Source organism: Conger conger, chromosome 14, assembly GCF_963514075.1.
Source record: "Conger conger chromosome 14, fConCon1.1, whole genome shotgun sequence".
NCBI lineage: Eukaryota > Metazoa > Chordata > Actinopteri > Anguilliformes > Congridae > Conger > Conger conger.
In genome coordinates this window covers 19,904,310-19,924,800 of record NC_083773.1, presented here as the reverse complement: position 1 = coordinate 19,924,800, position 20,491 = coordinate 19,904,310, and the positions used below count along the sequence as shown (strand labels likewise).

At 41.3% G+C, this 20,491-nt stretch overlaps 1 protein-coding gene across 1 annotated transcript; it reads left to right on the top strand.

Annotated features, from left to right (window-relative positions):
* The first annotated feature begins 1,006 nt into the window (after nt 1–1,006).
* nucks1a (nuclear casein kinase and cyclin-dependent kinase substrate 1a) lies at nt 1,007–19,520 on the top strand. Its single transcript, XM_061220632.1, has 8 exons — nt 1,007–1,262; nt 9,762–9,811; nt 10,361–10,463; nt 12,474–12,520; nt 12,928–13,062; nt 13,504–13,656; nt 14,018–14,167; nt 14,506–19,520. Exons 1-8 carry the CDS (start codon nt 1,246–1,248, stop codon nt 14,727–14,729), a joined length of 879 nt encoding a protein of 292 aa, XP_061076616.1. The 5' UTR covers nt 1,007–1,245; the 3' UTR covers nt 14,730–19,520.
* Nucleotides 19,521–20,491: the final 971 nt, after the last annotated feature.

Here is a 20,491-nt window from a genome sequence, read left to right as displayed (position 1 = left end):
GCAAGGTCAATATTGAACATGCTTTCTGAAGAGGAAGTCTGACAGTGGTGTTGGGATTAGTATTCTGCATTTTCTTAGATTAGTGCTGCTTTGTCACTAATCTCAAAATTGGCAGTCCTCCAATGTATAGTTAATGTACTTAACTGCTACAATAATAGTTGCTGTTTTAAAAGGATGCTAATTAAAAAATGCTATAAAACAATCTGCCTGTTAGTCATTATATGTTACTTATGGCAAATTCTCAAATATTCTAGTAATAGTTGTACTTTTCACAAAAGAATGACATGAACAATGCTGCAATTGCAGATTATATTTTCCTTTATGAATACATTTTATTCTGTCAGGAAGGGAGGTGGAAACGACTCTCAACTTATTTTTTTAAAATATTTATTTCCAATGCAGTAGACTGAATAGCATTCAAACAGAAATAATCAATAAGGTGGTGGGTTTATAGGGAACTACATTTTCTAAATGATTTTCATTTTATAGCAGGCGTTTGGGCATTGGCTTAATAATGTTTACCTCTATCTTCCTGCACAAAATACCTGAAAGAGAGCAGTTGGTTGTCAACACAGGTAATGTAGTGTTTTTGGGGGGAATAATTACTTAGCAACCCCTCCCATACCAAAATGCTCCGCAGTTTAAATTATTATAAATGCATATTCATTCAAGATCAGTTAAACTATACGTGGTGAAATGCCATGCTTACAATATAGGTGAAACTTAAAATTTGTTCATTTTGAACCTAAAACAGCTGCAGTCTGAATCCAATATGGGCCTCTTTTTTGTTTTCTTAGCAGTGTAAACTCAACCTATCCGAGTAGGGGGAGGGTGACTGTGGGTGGGACAGTGCGTGTGACGAACAATTACTGACGCCAATGTTATGGTACGCGATGATTCGAACTATCCAATCGCAGCATTCCCGTTACAAGGTTCTCCAATGAGCTACGGTTGTGGGCGGTCCTTTCAGCAAAGCGACCGCCCAACGCTAAACGGGTAGGTTGTGCAGAACCTGCAGTTTCAGTTTGTTTTATTCACCATTTTGTGTAGCTGAGGGTAAAATTAAACTAAAATTCATTTTAAAGCACATTTCTTCCTTTTATTTTTTGTTTTACGCGTGGAATTGGGCGATTTTTTTTGTGACGTTGCATCACGCCTATAATCGCAAAACTGAACAGAATCATTTTTATTTGGCTTGGATTTTTCTCTTTTTACATTTTTTAACCTCTACAGTATTTCTGCAAAATGTCAAGACCAGTGAGGTATGTTTGCTGAATGTTTTCTTGGTAGATGCAACTGCATGCACGCTGTGAATCAACAAAACGCTCCTTACTGTTGCCATATACTGCTCTTGGGCAACATAGTTTTAGCAGAGTGGAAAAGGTTGTAATTTCGTGTTTTAGAACACCCATTTGCTAACAGTGATCTTTGCAGTGTGATGGTTAGCTTGCTATCGAAGGCTAGCCTTCTGGCTAGCTGCACGTCCTTTCGCGCGCGCTTCGAACGTGCATCCATTTCCAGTCTGGCTAATACACGGGCATCATACCGCTGCTACATCTGGGTTTCATTTCTGTTCAGCGGTATCCGGCAATTACTAAAAAATGAAGCTTACTTTCATAAGCAGTGGCGAACTAAGATAAAAAAAATATGGCTACCCATTCATCCAAGGCAGCCTTCGAGAAGCAGTAATAAAATCCCAGACTGGATATGGTCGTCATTGGTTCACCGATGGGATTGTGCTGAGCCAGTTTGCCTGTAGTAGATGCAACGTTAACGTTTCTGATAAGCTTTCGTACGCATTCAGGCTTTACTCGTTGATACACGTTTGATTAGGAATATTGGAACAATAAAATCTTGGGGAATGACCAGATAGCTAGCTGGCTAATGTGGGGGGTGGTAGGTAACCAGTGGACCTTTCACGTTGGTAGCAGTAAATTAGCAGGCTAACACAGTATTGGAATGATGTCAGAGGGGGGGCGGGGATCTGTGAAATTACCACACCCCCTTGACTTGCTCTATCTTGGGGTGAGAAATCTATCGCTGTTAGAACTGTTTGGAATTATTTGCTGGCTTGTTGCTACGCACGTATAGTTGAACATCTGACGTTAGTAACATAATCCATTGCAACGATGGTATCTTATTAGCTCAAGAGATGTAGCGAAAGTGATCTAATTAAATACTATGTAAATTTAGTGGCTTCGTCGTCATTAATCCGCCTTAAATTGTGTGCTCCGCTAGCTAGCGAACTTGCATGCTTAGCCACGTTTTTCAACTGACCATTTAGTTGGCTTGCTAGTACACAAAACATTGTTTGGCTGCAACTGTGCTCAAATATCAAGTCTTTCTGTATGTTCCATGTAAACTCATGGCCATCTGACTAAAGTTTCGTATTGTGTGGCATACCTGGGGCATTTAACTTGCTCTGCAGCTAGCGGACTGTTTGGAGCGCTCTTGGGTCATCTTTACGACATAGCTTAACTAGCTGAGCGTTTGAACAGTCAACCGGACCTGAATATCATTCATGCCACAAAACAAAATTCCTGCCATTGTTTGAAGGTTTCTCCCCACTGTGTTTTTAATTGCATCCTCCAAACAAACAGGCATCATCACAGGGTATTGTATATAAAATGAACACTTTCATTTTATACACAATACCTTTGTACTTCTCACAAAATAACACGAGCTATTTTAACACTGCTGTGACTTGTCATGGCCAAAATATTGGAACAATTTTGTGACGCATACGTTGCGTTTCTTTTTATGAGGGCTTCGTATCCCGATTGCCAGCTAGCCAAATAGATCAATTTATCAGAGATCTCTAGACTCGAGTTACAGTAAGGAATCGGCCACTTGTAACTATGCCCGTGGTTAAGTTGGTTGACCGTCACGTGACGCCTAGATCTATTTCACTCTGTGCATCCTCCGTTCACGCATTTCCGGGTGCGTTTCGGAAATTAGAGCACTTCACTGGCTATTACGATGTATCTTAGTAGGGGTCCGAGCAGTTTGGCACGTAGTGTATCGGCTGTGGTTATGGACCTAGTCGGTTTCCTGTGCCATTTGGATGCATATGATGACCCCCCCCCCCCCCCCCTCCCGCATAACCGGATTCCTCCCGAGAATTTTCTCCCATTTGGGTAGTTTTTCTGGTGATTGTTTGTTTTGTGGCTCTGGCATGGTGTTTGCCCTTTTCCTTTGCGTCCTTCTACCACTCTGCAAAGTGTCTGTGGCTGTAAAAAGCGCTATACAAATCTGATTTAATTGAATTTTCTCAGGATTTGCATGGATATCCCCCTATACACCTTTCACAGTTGTACTGACACAACTGTTAAAGGTGTTGGGTAAATTACTGTCCTTACTCATCTAAATTATTTAGTCAGTCTGTAAGGTTAATTCATTTTTTCCCCACCATATTTCAGCAAGATGCCAACAACTTTTCCTACTAGTATGTTTAGTATAATTATAACTTATTAATCATAGAATACATATTTAATCAAAGTACCATTTGTACATCATGAAAAAGTTCTGTGGATAATCAAGTTACTGCTGGTACCCTTTAAATATGCAATTGCTTCCTTTGTATCTCAAATTCTTTGGGTAATCTTATAAAGACATTCCTTGCCTTGATTGGAAAGAAAGGTGAGATCAGGCCTCATAAAAGCTGAAATGGCTCATCTCACACTTCATTTTCACACGTCCCCTGACCTCCCATGTCTGATATGTCCCTTTGTTGTGCTAGATTACCTTTCAGAAAGGTGAGGATGGGACCTGTAAGGTGAACCAGTGCTACTTTTCATTTAAAAATGCTGACAGCTGAATCTGCCTTTCATCACTAATAATGCTCCTAATATTCCCCTGCAGGCTCACAAGGAAATTTAATTTCCACAAGCTGTTTAAAACGGCATTGCTGTTTTAACCGAGCCCTTGTATTTCTTAGCTTTGTGTAGTCAGTCCCTGGGCAAGATACCTAACCCCAATTACTCCCAACCTTGCCTTGCATGGGAGCCTATAGCCATTGGTGTGTGTGTGTGTGTGTGTGAATGGGTGAATAAGAGGCATCAACTGTAAAGTGCTTTGGATAAAAGTGCTGTATAAATGCAGTCCATTTACCATTTACATGCAGTGGAATTGTCCAAAGGCAGCTTGACACTGTGAATACTCAAGTTGGCTTGCTGTACTGTAAGTGAACTGCTGAAACTGGTCTGGCAAAGGACAGTTATATTTAGACAAAATTAACATGGATAAGTAAATTTGCCAAAATTTGTAAAATTAGTAAAAAAAAAAAAAAATTACACTTTCTGGATTTAAGGATGCATCTGTTTTCACATTTGGTTATTGCTCTCCACATTTCCATATTTATTTATTTATTTATTTTTCTGTATTCCTGAAATATGATTTTAGAGTGTCAGTGGAATCAATACATTGATGGTACTTTAATCATATTTTCCGGCTTTGCAGAAGCTTGTGTGCCTCCGTTTATAATTTTGTGCAGGTACATGGTCAAATATATTTATGTAACATAATTCCCTTTCGGTGATATTTGTCGACAGTTGTATCTTCGTCAGGTACAGGTCATCACTTCCGTGCTTTGTAAATTGAAGATGGGTGGCATGTCATCAGCTAAGCTTTCATTAACTTGAAATTATGTCTGGTTACACACTGGCAGTTTGATTGTCATCATGCCTTTGATCCAAGGAAAGGATGTAAATAATTGCTAATCATCTACTTGCCTGTCTATTTTTGTCGTATAACTGTCCGCCTTGTCCTGTTGTGCAGTTGACTTCTGCTTTGGTTATATTTGCTCTGAAGAAGGAGTTTCTAAAAAGGCATTGTATAAGAGGTTTAGAATGTTTTGTGACAAGCTTGTCCACTGCTGTAAGGAAATCCCTACTGGAGCTGTGAACATGTGTTTTTATTATTTTTTTATTCCCTTGAGGTTGCATGCGGCATGCACAGCATGAGGGCTTGCTTGATATTTTTAAAGTTGGTAAATTATAGGTGTTTATATTCTATGACCCATGGGTAGACAGTTCGCAAGTCTGTGTGGTAGCCTTCTGTGCTCCCATGCGATCAAATCTGGTAGCCCTACTATACTGCATTATACTTAAATATGTCTGGTACCATTTCTAAAAATTGGTTGGTTACAAACTTCCCACATCCTTTATATTATATTTTATTTGCTGAGCATTGTACTGTGTTTAAAATAAAATAAAATTGTGCACCAGTTTGTAATTTTCTGAAATAAATAATGCAATTATTTAAAATAAATTAGTTTTGGCCCCAGAAATGAAATTACTTGCATCCACATAAATGTACTCTTTATTTTATGAGCACTTAAAATGTTAATTTTTTATTATTATTATTATTTTATTTATTTATTTATTTGATGAACTCCACTTTGTCTGCTCTCCACTGTTCAGTGTGCGACTGGCAGGCATCTTGAGTAAATGAGAATTCAGTTGGCTTGTGAATTTCTTAGCAAGAATTGGCATCACATTAACATACAGGGGAAGGCACCCCGCTAAGCTGTTTATCACAAGAGCAGTTCCACCCTGCCATCAGCATGGTAGGCCTACTCTGTAAGCTTAGACAAGTTTGCTAATGTTAGGTCTATAAACACCCCGCTGAAAATTCCATTTTAAACCGGTTTTAGCTGGCCAACCAGCTGTTCACCAGCTGACCATCCTATTGTCAACTAGTACATTTAACAGGGGAATATCGGTTCATTTGAGCTCCACTTGTGCGTTTAAATGCTAAATGGTGCTTTGTTCAGTCAGCACTGAAGTTTTTGCCTGTCTATCCGTGGGAGAACCAACTGAAGGTCACCCAAGATTACTGAGCAGTAATCGCTCTCCGTCAGATTTCATTTGCAAACAATTTTCATCTTGGGTCAGGAGGATGTACTGGTAGTGGGCTTCAATAAGTTGCATTTTGGAAGTCTGGGACAGAAAATGAGCATATCTGGCATACCAATTTTTCCACCCTGTAACCTTTATTGTTGACGGACAGCCTTAGTCTACAGTCACACGTATTTTAGGTGAACCTCCATCCTCCATCAATTTCATGACCCCAGTAGGATGCAGAAAGTTGCAGCTCTGCTCTCAAGCGTCACATGCAACGCTTACTCTGGTCAAGGGCGGGTGTGCTTGCTAGTGTGCCCTATAGAGCCGTTATGCTGAATTGGGACCATACTTAAAATGTAGATTCTTCGCCTAGATGTTGTCTGCGACTCGTCTGATTTGTTTTACGGCCCGCGTGTGTTCGGTACTGCTGAGCTAAGGGGCTGTAAAGACTGTAAGGACTGTGCCACTACCTACAGTATACGCTATTATACCTGACTGTATGGCAGCTCATTTTGCACCAGTGCCAGTCCTTTTGAGGTTGCAGTGTCCTCCATCTTGAAATCTGTAAAATCAGTATTTATTTATAAACTAAACAAACCATTATTAACTACATAAACCATTTGACTGAGTGTTGCAGCTGTGGGTCACATTATGGACCTTTGTCCCTCTTGAGTCCTTTATCCTTCTTCATGTTCCTGAAACCAGACACAGGCCTCTGCTTTAATGAGCTGCAGCGTTCTATCGCTACACTACCCTACCCTGGGCATCTGAGTGTCTAACTCTAACTTTTCTAGCGGGGGAAAAAACATTCATTTGCCAGCACTGTTGTTCCGTTTTGTAAGCGGTGTGTACAGCTGTAAGGAATTTAGGATGTTTTCTGTTTTTGGGGACACGGCAGTTCTTGCCTTGCTGTTGGCTTGGTGGTGGTACTGCTAGAAAAAATAAAAATCTTAAAAAATGATCAAATTAATTGAATGAACACTATGAAAGTAATTTGTTCATTGATCTCCCATTGCAGTTACGGATACACTGGGAATAATGAAGTGGACCTCAAAGCTGTTTCTTTTTTTTTTCATATATGAGGCCCGAGAAAGGGAGTTCTCTGAAACTGATTACCCCAGAACTAGACATCTGAAAACATTAAAAACAAATCTGTTTCACTCACTCACAGACTCTGTGAAAGCGCTTTCTTTTCAAGATTTAATGTGTTCAGCTGCAAGATAAAGGTGAATACTTACTACGTCTGAATTTCTAAATGGAAAGCATTTCCTTTTGGTGTAAAGTCTATTAGATCTGATGGGATTTGGCTGTTCCGTAATGGTTATTCACTTCAAGTCATTTTGTCTCCATAATACAATTACATACTACTACAGAGTTGGACTACAGAGCATATTCATATTCATAACTGCATATAGAGCTCTTCATAATGCATTCCTCACCCCTTGTGTCACAACCTTTAATCGACCTGATTTCATGATTACAGTCCTACACACATTAATGCATTCATGTACTCCCCAAACACACTTCTGTGTGTAATCAACTCCTGATTAGGTATGATTACAATCACTTTAATTGCATCGCCCTTCATTATTTTTAACTCCTCAATCATGAAGTGCTTTGTGTTGTTGGATTTGTTTGCATATGCATGTGCTGTGCATTGTTATACGAGTGTCTGCATGGTTGTAGATTGCAGTCTCATCTCTGATGGTGTTATACAAATGGCTGTGACTGAATTAACTAGACCCTGGGTTTTTTTCACGGGGGTTTGTGGACCCCTGGGGGTCCTTGAAGGTACTGTAGGTGGTCCCTGGCCAGATTGATATGCAATGACTATATATAGATTTGGAACAAGTGGGGGAGAAAAATCCAAGCTCCTGCAACACTAATAGAGTTTCAACCTGAAAGGTACAGTAGGTAAGATTTTTGTGTTAAAACATTGTAAATCCCTTCCTATCATTGAAATGTTTCAAAATATACGGTTGACGGACCGACACTGTACCATTGTATAGCTGTACAATAATTCAAGCTGGTTGAAAATTGGTTCTAATTGCCACAGCCAATGGTGTTTCAGTGTCACAGAGAAGGGGGAGGGATAAACAGTGTTGTGGTTTGAGGGTGCTTGTTGCTGCAGTTCCTCTCTAGACCTATTGTGCCTTGTAGTATTGGAGCTAATAAAAGCACTGAGAGCAGTGACTTTTACATGGAAAATATATCACTAATTTATTGGATAAGATACATGACATTTCGGTCTATGGAAAATTTTCCCCTAGATGTCTTTTAGCCTGGGTAGGTCCCTGGATCCAAACGGGGTTAAACCCCTGAACTAGTGCAGATGAACACTGTTAAACCCCTGAACTAGTGCAGATGAACACGGTTAAACCCCTGAACTAGTGCAGATGAACACTGTTAAACCCCTGAACTAGTGCAGATGAACACGGTTAAACCCCTGAACTAGTGCAGGTGAACACGGTTAAACCCCTGAACTAGTGCAGGTGAACACGGTTAAACCCCTCAACTAGTGCAGGTGAACAGGGTTAAACCCCTCAACTGGAGCAGGTGAACACGGTTAAACCCCTGAACTAGTGCAGGTGAACACGGTTAAACCCCTGAACTAGTGCAGGTGAACACGGTTAAACCCCTGAACTAGTGCAGGTGAACACGGTTAAACCCCTGAACTAGTGCAGGTGAACACGGTTAAACCCCTGATCTAGTGCAGGTGAACATGGTTAAACCCCTGAACTAGTGCAGGTGAACACGGTTAAACCCCTGAACTAGTGCAGGTGGACAGGGTTAAACCCCTGAACTAGTGCAGGTGGACAGGGTTAAACCCCTGAACTGGAGCAGGTGGACAGGGTTAAACCCCTGAACTAGTGCAGGTGGACAGGGTTAAATCCCTGAACTAGTGCAGGTGGACGGGATGTGGTACACTGGTGTTTCAGGTAGCCAGGCTGTTACTCAGTCCTCACCTGGAATGACTGCAAATAGACCCCAGAGTGCCGTGAGGTGGAAAATCCCAGTGTCGTGGCCCTGGGGAGCTTTGATGCTGCTCGGAGTCAAACCTGTGCAAACACAGTAATATCGGCCTGTTCTGATGGGTTGAGATACACATAGGATTGCATCATACCGTCGACGGAGATAAACACGCTCACATATTATCCCCCTAAATGCAGAGAGTCGGTGTTGCTTGTTAATCATTTGTCCATTCTGCAAATGAGAAATGTCTGATTGTCTATGTCTAATATCTGATTACCAAATTATTTGTTATTTATACATCCCTAGACATCGGGGGAAAAATGCATCCTGATAACATTTCTGTTTCAGTAATGTAGTCTTTTTAAAAATGTTTTTTAATAATGGTAATGATTCTCAACATGGACATTTTGAAGGAAATTGCCAGATTACAGGCTTTTTGGCACAGCTTCTGAAGTCAGTCTGACCGTAGATGCTGTTTATTTCGGAGCTGAATTACTGAGTGCTATTTTTGCTTCCTATTCATCTCAACAAGTGCAGTCCTCATTTATCAGGCAGCTGCCATGGCATGATTGGTCAAAAGAGAACAATATTATTGGTTGAATAAGATGTTTCCAAGAGACCTATCTTGTTTCTAAGAGCAGATGTAGGCTTCCAAATCCTAGATGATAAAAAAAATATATCAATAGAAAATCCTAGATCACCGGAGAAATCACATCTGTTCAAAAGGATGAAATGATTACCAAGCTTGGAGTTGCAATTCTCAAGTAATAAATGGCTGTCTATATAATGATGGGAAAGTTTTATTTTGAGTGGCAAACAATTGAGTGCATAACAGGCTCATAATTCCATACTCATTTCCTCAGGTTTATGCACATTGTCATTACAAACATTTTTTTTTATTTTTTATTTTTTCCTGACGCCGGCTTTCTTTTTGTGTTCCTACAGGAACAGGAAGGTCGTGAATTACTCACAGTTCCAAGAGTCCGACGACGCAGGTGAGAGACGCCAATGAGTACTACCACGTCCTTAATTGGGTTTCCAAGACAAATACGGATTCCCATGTATTGTAATGGAATACAAAAATCACGCTTTGCCACAGCAGAGAAGATGAAATGCGAAATACAAAGTTACTTTTCATTTCTAACAGGGCGTGATTCCTGCTGAACAAAACAAGGCACATTAAGGCTGAAGGGGGAGATTTAGAATCGGTTACATTTCCTTCGTCCACTCCAGTATCTGGTGTTTTATGTTTTAATTTGGCTTCTCTTGCTGTGTGCTCCTCTACCCCCCTGGATCTAATCCTTAATGGGTGTTTACGGGGGTGTGATTGAGTGGTATTTTCGGCTGTGTGTCTCGCGAGAGCAGACAGAGCTCAGAGCTAGTGTAGCTGCAGTTGAGCGGTCAGCGTAATCGGAGCGTAAAGTCTGCGTGTGCACTTCCTGTCCCGGCCCAGCTCTAGACGTGCAGGAGGGCGGTATTTTTAGCCGGGGCACCCCCCCTGGGCTGTGGACCAAGGCCTAACGAACGCTTGCCTCCACCCGCAGATGAGGAGTATGGCAGAGACTCGGAGAGAGCCAAAAAGATGCGGGCCGCCCCGCGCGAAGTGAAGCAGAAGAAGAGGCCGGGGAAGAACTCTCAGGAGGACAGGTGAGGAGGCCTTCAGAATACAAAATGGCTCCCGCTGTAGGGCCGGAAACTACCCTTTTCATCCGCTGGCCAGTGTCACCTTTATTTATAGAGCACATTTAAAAACCACCAAGTGTACAATATTCATAGAACAAATAAGACAATATGTTTGGCTGGGGTATTCCAAAATTTGCTAGCCAATTTCACTGTTTTACCAAACAACTTGATTACATTACATTACATTTTATTTAGCAGATGTATAAAATTGTGCATATCCAGGTCAGAACAAACCGCCCAACACGTCAGATAAGGTACAATTCATATACAATTGGTTGTAATGCCAAGTCCAGTACACAAGGTCTGTAACTACCAGTCTTATATTATGGTACAATAAGTTACTTGATATTTGGAATAGAACAGGACCTCCAAGTGATTGGTGTTTACCTGCCAAAGTGTCTGGTAGAGTAAACAAACTGACCGGCCAAAGTTTGGCTGGTTGCTGGTGTTCATTTCCCACCCCTGTACAATAGATTAGAGAAGTAGTTCTAACAGGCCTGTGATCGTTGAACTACCTAAAAGTATCTGATAAAGTAGCACTTGAGAGAATTACAAGTAGCAGTGCAGCAAAGATATTTCTGAGTGGATTTGAAATTGGCTCCAGGGTAGAAAATGAAGAATAGCAGTAGGAGGGAACAAGGGACTGTGGGAAGTATAGTTCTGCAATAATTGATGTCAGGACCTCTTTTCCTTATTTACACTAATGATTCGGTGTAGTTGAACATAATGGTCTACATGTGGGAATTAAAATGTTAATTTAATTTAAGGCGGGAGTACTATATGCGATCTAGGAGTAGTGTCCTATCGGGGTCTGTCTGCTGTGCTGCAGTAATTAAATCAAGTCCAAACAGAATGTTAAAACGTATAGTGAAACACATAAATGTATGGAAAATAATCTAATAATACCTACAAAATGGGCTCAATTCAGTATTGTTACCTACTTGGCAAAAGGAAGTGTGAATTCTGCAAGTGCATCAGGACTTATTTTGTTTACAGTTGCCGGTGTGTGTAACTGCTTACCTGATGTCGACATCCAAGACGACATACGTTTGCCGTGAACGTTAGCTAACAGCAAAGTAAATGGAATGTTCATTTAAAATCATTCGACAGTAAGATTTTGCTGCAAATGTAGTTAGCCGTGAATGCTCGCTGTCCTGAACGCACCCCAGGTTAATGAATGGAGGCAGAGAACATGGGGTTTCAGTCCAGGCTGTGCTGGACACTCAGGCTCATAGGTAAATTCTGAGCCCGTGTGGGCTGAATAGCCTGTTCTCGCGCTCATGTGTTCCTGTGTTCGTATTCCTTCTGGGTCCATTTGCCACTTGTTTTTTTGAGGAGGGAGGAAAGGGGATGAAGGGTTTGAATAATGGCTTCAGTGTGAGTAGGACCCAAGGGCCAAATCCGGAGGAAAATCAACAATCCTAAGCATTTGAGAGGGAGCAACTCTCAGTTGGTCTACGGCATGTCCGTTATAGTGATAGTCAGCGTTCTGTGAAAAAAAAAAAAAAATGCTGTTCCAGTTTTATTGTATGCGTTTTCCATTGGCCAAGATAGTTTTGTAAAAAAACTTATACTTTTATTTATTTTATTTTTATTTTTATTTTTTTGAGGGGTGTGCAATGAAGCGTATTTTGGATATTTACCGATATGACTACCTTTACGAGGACTAGTACAGGTGAAATTGGGCATTTGTGGTCTTAGACAAAATGATCCACTTCATGGTACATGGCCCATATAAAGGTCTTGCATGATAGCCATTTATTTCAACATTATTGAATCACTTGGACATTTAATGTCTGTGTGGGTAATGTACTGCATCGGTATCACCAGTATACATTTCTACTCACTCTAAGTATCAGCCTGGTAAGTATTAATGTATGACATTTTGACATACTGTTTTTATTTTATTTAAAAAAAACAATGACCTAAGGCAGTTTATTGCTCATACAGACTTTGTGTTTCTCTTTTTTTCAGTGACGATTCTGATGATAAGCTTTCAAAATCCAAAAACGATTCAGCTGGTAAGTTGGGAATTTTCTCATGATTTGGCTTGCCTTGTTACTTATGAGCAATGTTCTTTGTTGGCCATGAGGAGATGCGATTGCATTTGTCTAACCAATGGTGGAGTGAGCTTTGTTGATCATCCGGCACCTAGAATATGTCATTCATATTGCACCTGAATAGCCTGGGTACAAATATCCACCTGTATAAATGGGTAGTATGTAAAAGCGATGTAAGCTATGGATGTCACTCAGGATAAGAGCATTTACTTTATGCCTAAGTAAATGTGTAGAATTTTTCATTTGTTTCCCCAAAGCAAGTGTGTTGAGAACCAATGTTTGAATCTCTTCCTGACATGAAACTCGTTTTGAACTGTGTGTAAAAGATGAGATTAGTGGTTCACTCTCTCCTGCTCCTTTCACTTCAGATGACTTCGGTAGTGATGAAGACAATGACTTTGGGGAGGAGGAGGAGGAAGAAGGGGGCAGCGACTATGACTCCAAAAGGGGCAAGAAGGGAAAGAAAGTAGGCAGAAGGTCGCTGAAGAGGAAACGAGATGCAGGTACTGTTCGCTGATCCTTCTACATACCTACAGTAGAACTAGGGTTTACCACCTGTGTGGCTACTATGTTCACCTCTGCAATGTAGGCACCTCTGGATCATGATGTCATGTAGCAGTATAGGTTTTACTGGCAGGTATATGCTCATGACCTGTCTGGGAGCCCGTGTTATTGTGAAGAATATCACAATGAACACAATGTGACCGTCCTGATAATTCACATCATTATGGCAGAATAATTGTTGGCCTTGGCTCTGAACACTGGACTAATCTTTCCTAGCAGGCGAGGGTTGAGCACTGTCACTCGATCCAGCTGAACAGCTTCATCCATGGAAATGGGTTCAGTTCTACGAACGGGTGCAACAGGCACCTCGGTGGTTATGGAGTGGCAGAAAAGGCATTACGTTTTGAGTGTTTGTTTTGCGTCTCTCGGCTTCCCCGTAGACGACAGCGACGATGACCGCGAGGTGAGCAAGAAGGTGCGGCAGGTGCGGCAGGCGGCCTCGAAGGCGGTGTCCAAACAGCGAGAGATGCTGCTGGGAGACGGGGGCAGCGAGGACGAAGATCGCGAGGATGACGAGCAGGCCTTCATGGACAGTAAGCGCCGCCAAACCCAAACCCTTCGCTGCACTACGGCCGGGGGCTTGATGCGTTCTTTAGCCCTCAACAGCAGCCTGACACCTGTGTTTTGCTTGATGTTACTACAGAAGATAGGGTTTCAACACAAAGTGGCGCTGTGTAGGAGGACATGTAAATCTCTAAAGGAAAAAGTAGAAATTCTTGGAAATGGGTTTGTTTGCTTGACATTGTTGGTCTCTTAAAAACAGAATTCACAGCCATACTAGAATGTGTTTGGTTATGCAAGCCTGCGCATGAGAGATTTCGAACCTCAAAATGGCGGCTTACGAAAGGGGTGCAATCAAGACGAGCTGTACAGAGTCTCCCCTCTCTTCTGCAGAGTCAGAGGGCAGCGACGAGGACTTCATGGTTGACGATGACGATGACAGCGACTACGGCCACTCCAAGAAGAGGAGCAAGAAGGTGATCAGGAGAAGTAGGCCCGAGAGGAAGGAGAAGAAATCCCCCAAACCCAGACTAAAGGCCACAGGTATGACCAGTTCGTCAGCAATTTTAAAACGAGTTTTTTATGACTATTTATTTACCCAGGAAGGTAAAGTGAGCATCCCTGCTCTAGCTGTTGAATGAGGTGTGCTTTGTTTGGGTTGGAGTGAATACCTTCAGGATGGTAGATCTTGAGGAGCAGGGTTGGCTCTAGCTGTCAAATGTGGTGTGCTTTGTTAGGGTAGGAGTGAAAACCCACAGTACAGTAGATCTACGGTAGAACAGGGTTAGGCTGCCATACTTCAGACGGACAAAGCACCTGCCATAACCCCAGTCCCAGAAATGCACTTGTGTAAACCGAGGTCACCCCCTTCCCCTCTGCAGTGACCCCCAGCCCCATGAAAGGCAAGGGGAAGGGCCGTCCCAGTGCAGCCAAGGCCCTGGAGAAGTCCTCGCCCAAAGACGAAGGGGACCAGGAGAGCGCCCCCGAGGAAGAGGAGGAGGACGAGGTGGAGAAGAGAGATTCCCCTCCCCCCAAGAAGACAGAGGAGGCACCTGAGGAAGAGGATGACGTATCGGAAGAGGAAGCACCCTCTGGGGAAGACTAGCCGGTTCCCCGCAGCAAAACCCTTCCTCTGTTTTACCTTTTTAGTCTTTAGGTCTTTTCTCCCCCTCCTTTCTTTTTCTTTTTTTTTTTTTTTCTTTCCTCCTTCCTTTCTTTTTTGTTCTTTAGCATTAGAGGATTTCAGTTTCTGTATTGGCCTGGCTCAATGGTTTGGACATTTTTGCCTTTATATAGCATTTCTTTAAGGATTTTTGAGTGTGTGTGTGTGTGTGTGTGCGTGCATGTGTGGTAGAACGAGTGACTGGCGAACAGAACAGAGCCTATTTTACAGACGTAGGAACACAAACACACCTGTGTCTGTTTGACAAGGGCAGCTGCTTATCAGAGATTCTTAATCAATGTTGTTGTTGTTTTGTTTTTTTCCCTCCACACTGAATTTGAAGCTGTAACCTAGTTTGTATGAAAAGATGAGTGGATGGATTAGAACAAATTTCTTTTAGGGTTTTAAAATGTTAATATTAAGATCAATGCTAATTGTTGTCAGTCTTCACCCCAGTTAGCGCTAGTAATGGGCTTGGTAAATCTTGGTAAAGCTGATTAATTACATGAGCTCCTGATTTTTAAAGATATTTTTTACAGCCGTCCAACTAGCAGGTAGTTTAGGGGAAAGGCCACATGTTGAAAAGCACTGGTGGCCTCCTGAATGATTGTAACAACACTGTTAAGCTGGCTTGAGTGTCAGTGAAACTTCAACGGTGTTATCCATGGAAAATCAGTTCAGTTCTACTCAAAAGTCCCAGCAGGCATCTTCATTGATATCGAGTGGCAGAAAAAACTATTTAATCATGATGCTGTTTATCTTTTATAAAATGTAAAAACACTATCCATCTTCAGTCAGTTCCCCTAATTCACTGTTGATGAACAGTTATTTTCAGACGATGCTGTATACGTCTGTGTGTGTGTGTGTGAGAGTGTGTGTGTCTGCGTGTGTGTGCGCGCATTGAGTTTTATTTTGGCTGCTTTAACTAGTGTAGCTAAAGGTACTCGGTCAAAGGGGTAAAAAAAAAAAACCTGCTCAATATCAGTCCCTCTGAAAGAAAATGTGACTGCTTTAAACATTTATGGAATTAAATTGAATACTTAACCTTTACCCTCGTGTTATTAAGCTGAAGCTACATTCCTGTATTTGAGAGCTTATTGCATCGTTGCGTAGGGGACATGTTGATCTGTGTACACAAATGCAGTATTTTAGTGTTAATGTAAGGGAGATGGAAGAGCTGTGTGAATGACCTGGACTCCACCTCTAATCTGTGATGATTGAGCACAGGCTACAATGACGGCTGTGTCATACACTGCCCTGGCATGGTGGCAGAGAAGCCTTATGGCATAAAGGGCCGACTTCGTCCACATGGGGGCAGCGTTGCTATGTTTTTCTTCTTCATTTGTTCAGTAAACAGTTTTGAACTATTAGCTGCTGACATTTCTAATAGACATAATAGAGATGGTGGAAGCTTTGTGGGGTCTTGCGTGCTTAAGCCAGCAGCTGATGTTGTGTGATCATGGCCAATCCAGTTCTCGGGTACAGGTGCATTAAAAGGCCCCTCTGGGTGCGTCCTCTGGGAAAATAAACTCAAGAGAAAGTGTGTTGTTGGACTGTCAAGTACTTGGGAGTATTTACAAACTGCTCATGCAGTTTTTGTGCTTCAAGTATTCAACATCCAACTGTACTTCCTCTTTTATTTTCCTACAATCAGGAAATGCTGAACTTTTTTTCACCAGATTGTTTAAAACCAGATAATAGTTTTTTTAACACACACACACACACACACACACACACACACAGTAAACCGTAAGGCAATGCTGCATCGTGTAATAAATCTGAAATGAAGAGGGGCCTTTGTAGCTGTCCCAGACGTGGCATCTATCATGGTTCAAGCCTTTGTGCCAGGCATCATTTATGTTTTATTTGATTTTCACAAACGTCCTTCTGTTTGCTTTTATTGCTTTTATTTTTTGTTTTTGTTTTTAATTTTCTTCAATTCAGATTTTTTGTAATGTTTGTTTTTTATGAAAAAAAATAAAATGTATCTTGATTTTAAAGAAAACAAAAAAAGCTAAATCATATCTCTTTACTAAAGAATTTGGAAAGGGAGGTTGAATGGGTCAGTCATAAAAGGTTCTGACCGTGCACCTGTTCTGCCCTGCTGGTCTCACATCTGATGTTTTCTCCCCAGGTCATTGTCACGGTTACCCCTGGTGGAAAACTGAAGTTCATAGCCTTTGTGGGAATGTTTTAAATTACTCCAGCTGTGTGTTGCGAGTTCACCACATTTTTCTCCTGGTTAAGATGTTTTCGACATGCAACAAATATCTCCAAGAGTGAAGTGGAATTATCGTTGTGAATTTTTTTCAATGCCTGTATATTGTCCTCAGTAAAAGCTGCTAAGTTTTCATTTAGTCCTTCAGAAAAGCTTTTGTCTCTTACTCAATCTCACTCTCTCTCTCACTCACTCTCTCTCTCTTGCTCGCTCTCTCTCGTGATCTGTTTCATTGTCGATGCCTTAATTTGTGTCTTGTCCAGCAAATGGTGACATGACAGAAGAATGACATGGAGAATGGGGAGAGATTAACTGGAGGTAGACCCAAGTGTGGATGGTTCAGGTGTGTGGTGGCAGAAGCAACCTTCATGTTGCATGAAGACTGATGCCAGCGACTTTGGAGATTGAGTCCAGTGTTCCCTGTGGTTGGGATGACCTCGGCTAACGCAACGTTCTTGCAACATTGAGAAGATGTTCTGTAACCAAGGACAACATGACTTGCTGCAATCCGGTACAAGTTTTCTGTACTGTATGGTCCGTTGCAGTCACACTGTTGTTTTTCTTTTATTGCTGTTCTTCTCCGATATATTTGAATTAAAATTCCACTGTTGAGTTTACTCGATTACAGAAAGCGCAAAGCGTGGAAGTTGAAATGCAGCAGCAACAAAGAATCTTGTAATTACTGTTAAATGAAACGACCCAAAAATTGTATCCTGTGGTTTTTGTGTTTTCATAGTTTGACGTGCAACTGGACAACAATTGCTCACATTTCATCTGTTTCAGATGGGCAGATTGTACTTGAGTACATTCACCTGTGTCAGTAGACCGTTGTATAAACTGAGGACTGTCTGAGGCTGTATTGGAAATTGAGGCGTTTCATTTACCCAGATTGACTCTTTTATGCTACAGTCCCATTGATGAAGAGGTTTGACCGTTTCAGTGATTGTCCAATAAAATGCGTTCTGTAGCATCCATTCCTTTTACTAAAAATCATGCTCGTGTGCTTTGCCCAGGCTATGTATGATGGACATTTTCAAGGGTGAGGGGCAATGTCTAAGACCAAGCCTTCTTACCCAAATAGTACCTGACTTTTTTTATTGGTTGGGTACGACGGATGGTACATCCTTTGCGTGGCCCATCCTACATTCTCTGCTGATGAGCCTGCTATCTTTAGTTTGCTTGTGCAATGTTTTATATTGTGCGCCAAAGCAATGTTCATGTCCAATTTACCCTCTGATTTTGTTGAGCGCTGCGAAGAGCACTGCAAGTTGAGTAGTATGATCATAACTTTCACAAGCTACTCGAGTCCCTCGGTTTTCTAAATATAAACCAAGCGCTTTTTGTACTCTGAAGCTTGCAGCATAATGGAACAGGCAGGTCACTGGCCTTTGAATAGATTACTCTAGTGCCAGGACGTAAGTTGTGTGAGGTAGGTTTCTTTGGAGTGTGCTCTGTTACAAAGAAGCGTTTTGCCTCGGTAGCAAATGACTGTTCATGGATGTTTAGCCACTGCAGTCAAATTGGGGACAAAAATGGTGCTGGTGGATGTGATTGGGAGGAAAAAGGCCACTGCATCCAAACGGGTGACCCATGCAGAGCTGCTTTTAGATTCTGACACACTGGCCAGTGCACCCTCTCGGATGTTCATTTTTATAGTGCTGCAGATGACCAAGAACAAACACATTTTTCAAGATTGAAACTTGAGATTATGACCACAAGTAAGTGGTGAAGACCAAAACCAGTTCCTGGCCTTGAGTGTCTATTCGTCTGCAAATGCGATATCTTAAAAAGTTGATGAATGATTTTAATAATTTCCAAATGGGGTAAATACATGTTTTTTGAAATCCTGTAAGTAAATTTACACAATTAAAATGCTTTTCCCTGATTGCAATCATCAGAGTGAGGGACGTGTATGAACACTTGTTAACGTAGAGTTCCTTTCTGACAGACTCAGAATTGGGGGGTAAATTAATTGTAAAGCCATGTACACAGTTGTGATGAATGTCAATGTTTTCTTTTGTGTAGAAGCTAAGCTAGTTCATGGGACTATTGCTCTTGACTATTCCCCAAGAAAAGAAAAGAAAATCTACTAAATGTCCTTGAGAGAAACTGAGTAACAGGTCAGCGAATCATGAAGAGGCATTTGTTTTGATGAAGGGAATCCGTTTTATACAGCTTTTAAGTGAACACATAAACATTGTGCTTGGTATGGGATTTTCTTTCTAAACGGCAGTTGTTTTCAGGTTGACAAGAAAGAAAAGTGGAACAAATACAGTAATATTTGTGTGCTGGCAATGTAACCATGCCAATGTGAGTCCTGCTGGTAAGGGTATAAAAAAAAAAAAAAAGCATTTGTCAATAATGTCTAAAAGGAGTAAACTGGTAAACTGCTGAATTGTTGTGCATGTTTTGGAAAGATGTGGGGATGGCAATACAGTGGTCCATGGTATTAATGATGACAATGATGTTGATGATTAATGGTTTCCCAGCTTCTAATAAAAGCAACCTACTTTTTATACTGTTTAACATAGTTGTTTTGTGATGAACAAGTTTTCTCTCTCCGTGAATTTCCTGTGATAATCTGAAATGTCATGTAACAAGAGCACACACCGTTCCTCAGAATAACATTCCAGAGCTTTACGATTCTGAAATAAATGTCCTCTCCACTTGCCTTGTACCTAGGTGGTCTCTCCGTGTTGTACATATATGCTATACTCCGCTAAACTGCACGGTGTCGCTGTTTTAGTTTAAACAGTTTGCAACCTGCCCTGTTATAGTTAGCAGATCTAAATGTTTAACTTTTGAGGTTTTAATGATAAATATGAATTCCCAGATCCTGAGTAAGGATCTGTTTAGATGCATCTGGTTATTGAGTCATCTTCGTTACATTCTCACAATGAGTTCGAGTTACTTTATGGTGCTGGAGATTTAACATTCTAGACCTCTTTGAATTTGAATGCTTACCACCGACACCCAAATTAACTGTTTATATTCACAGTTTAATAAGGCCTACACGGGTTTTTTTTTTTTTTAAACATACGAATTATTTCCTTTTAATAGGAAGTGTGCTGTAAATGTGTTTAGCATATTGTCATATCCAGCGTTACATTGTCATTGACCAGCAGCCGATTTAAACACTTGAAAGTGCGTCTCGGGTGGCACTCCTGTATCTATCAGAAATCCAACTCAGTTCCCATCTGCTACGCCACCATCACCGCGTCCGACGTTGATGTCATGTCTGCAAAGCGTGTTGCAGGTAACACTACAGAAGTGAAACTGCTGAGTGACTAGAACTAAGCACATTACACTTTTAGTCACAGTCGCTCTGTCTTAAAGTTCATCGTCCCTGTCGTTCTTAAAGCGTTCGTCAAGGATCTACGTGGATGATAAATGTTGTATAGGCCAGTCCACCTTTGTGAGGTTTTCCCATTTAACTTTCCCAAGTAACTGTAGTTACTTAATAATTTATAAAATCCCTCGAAAGCTT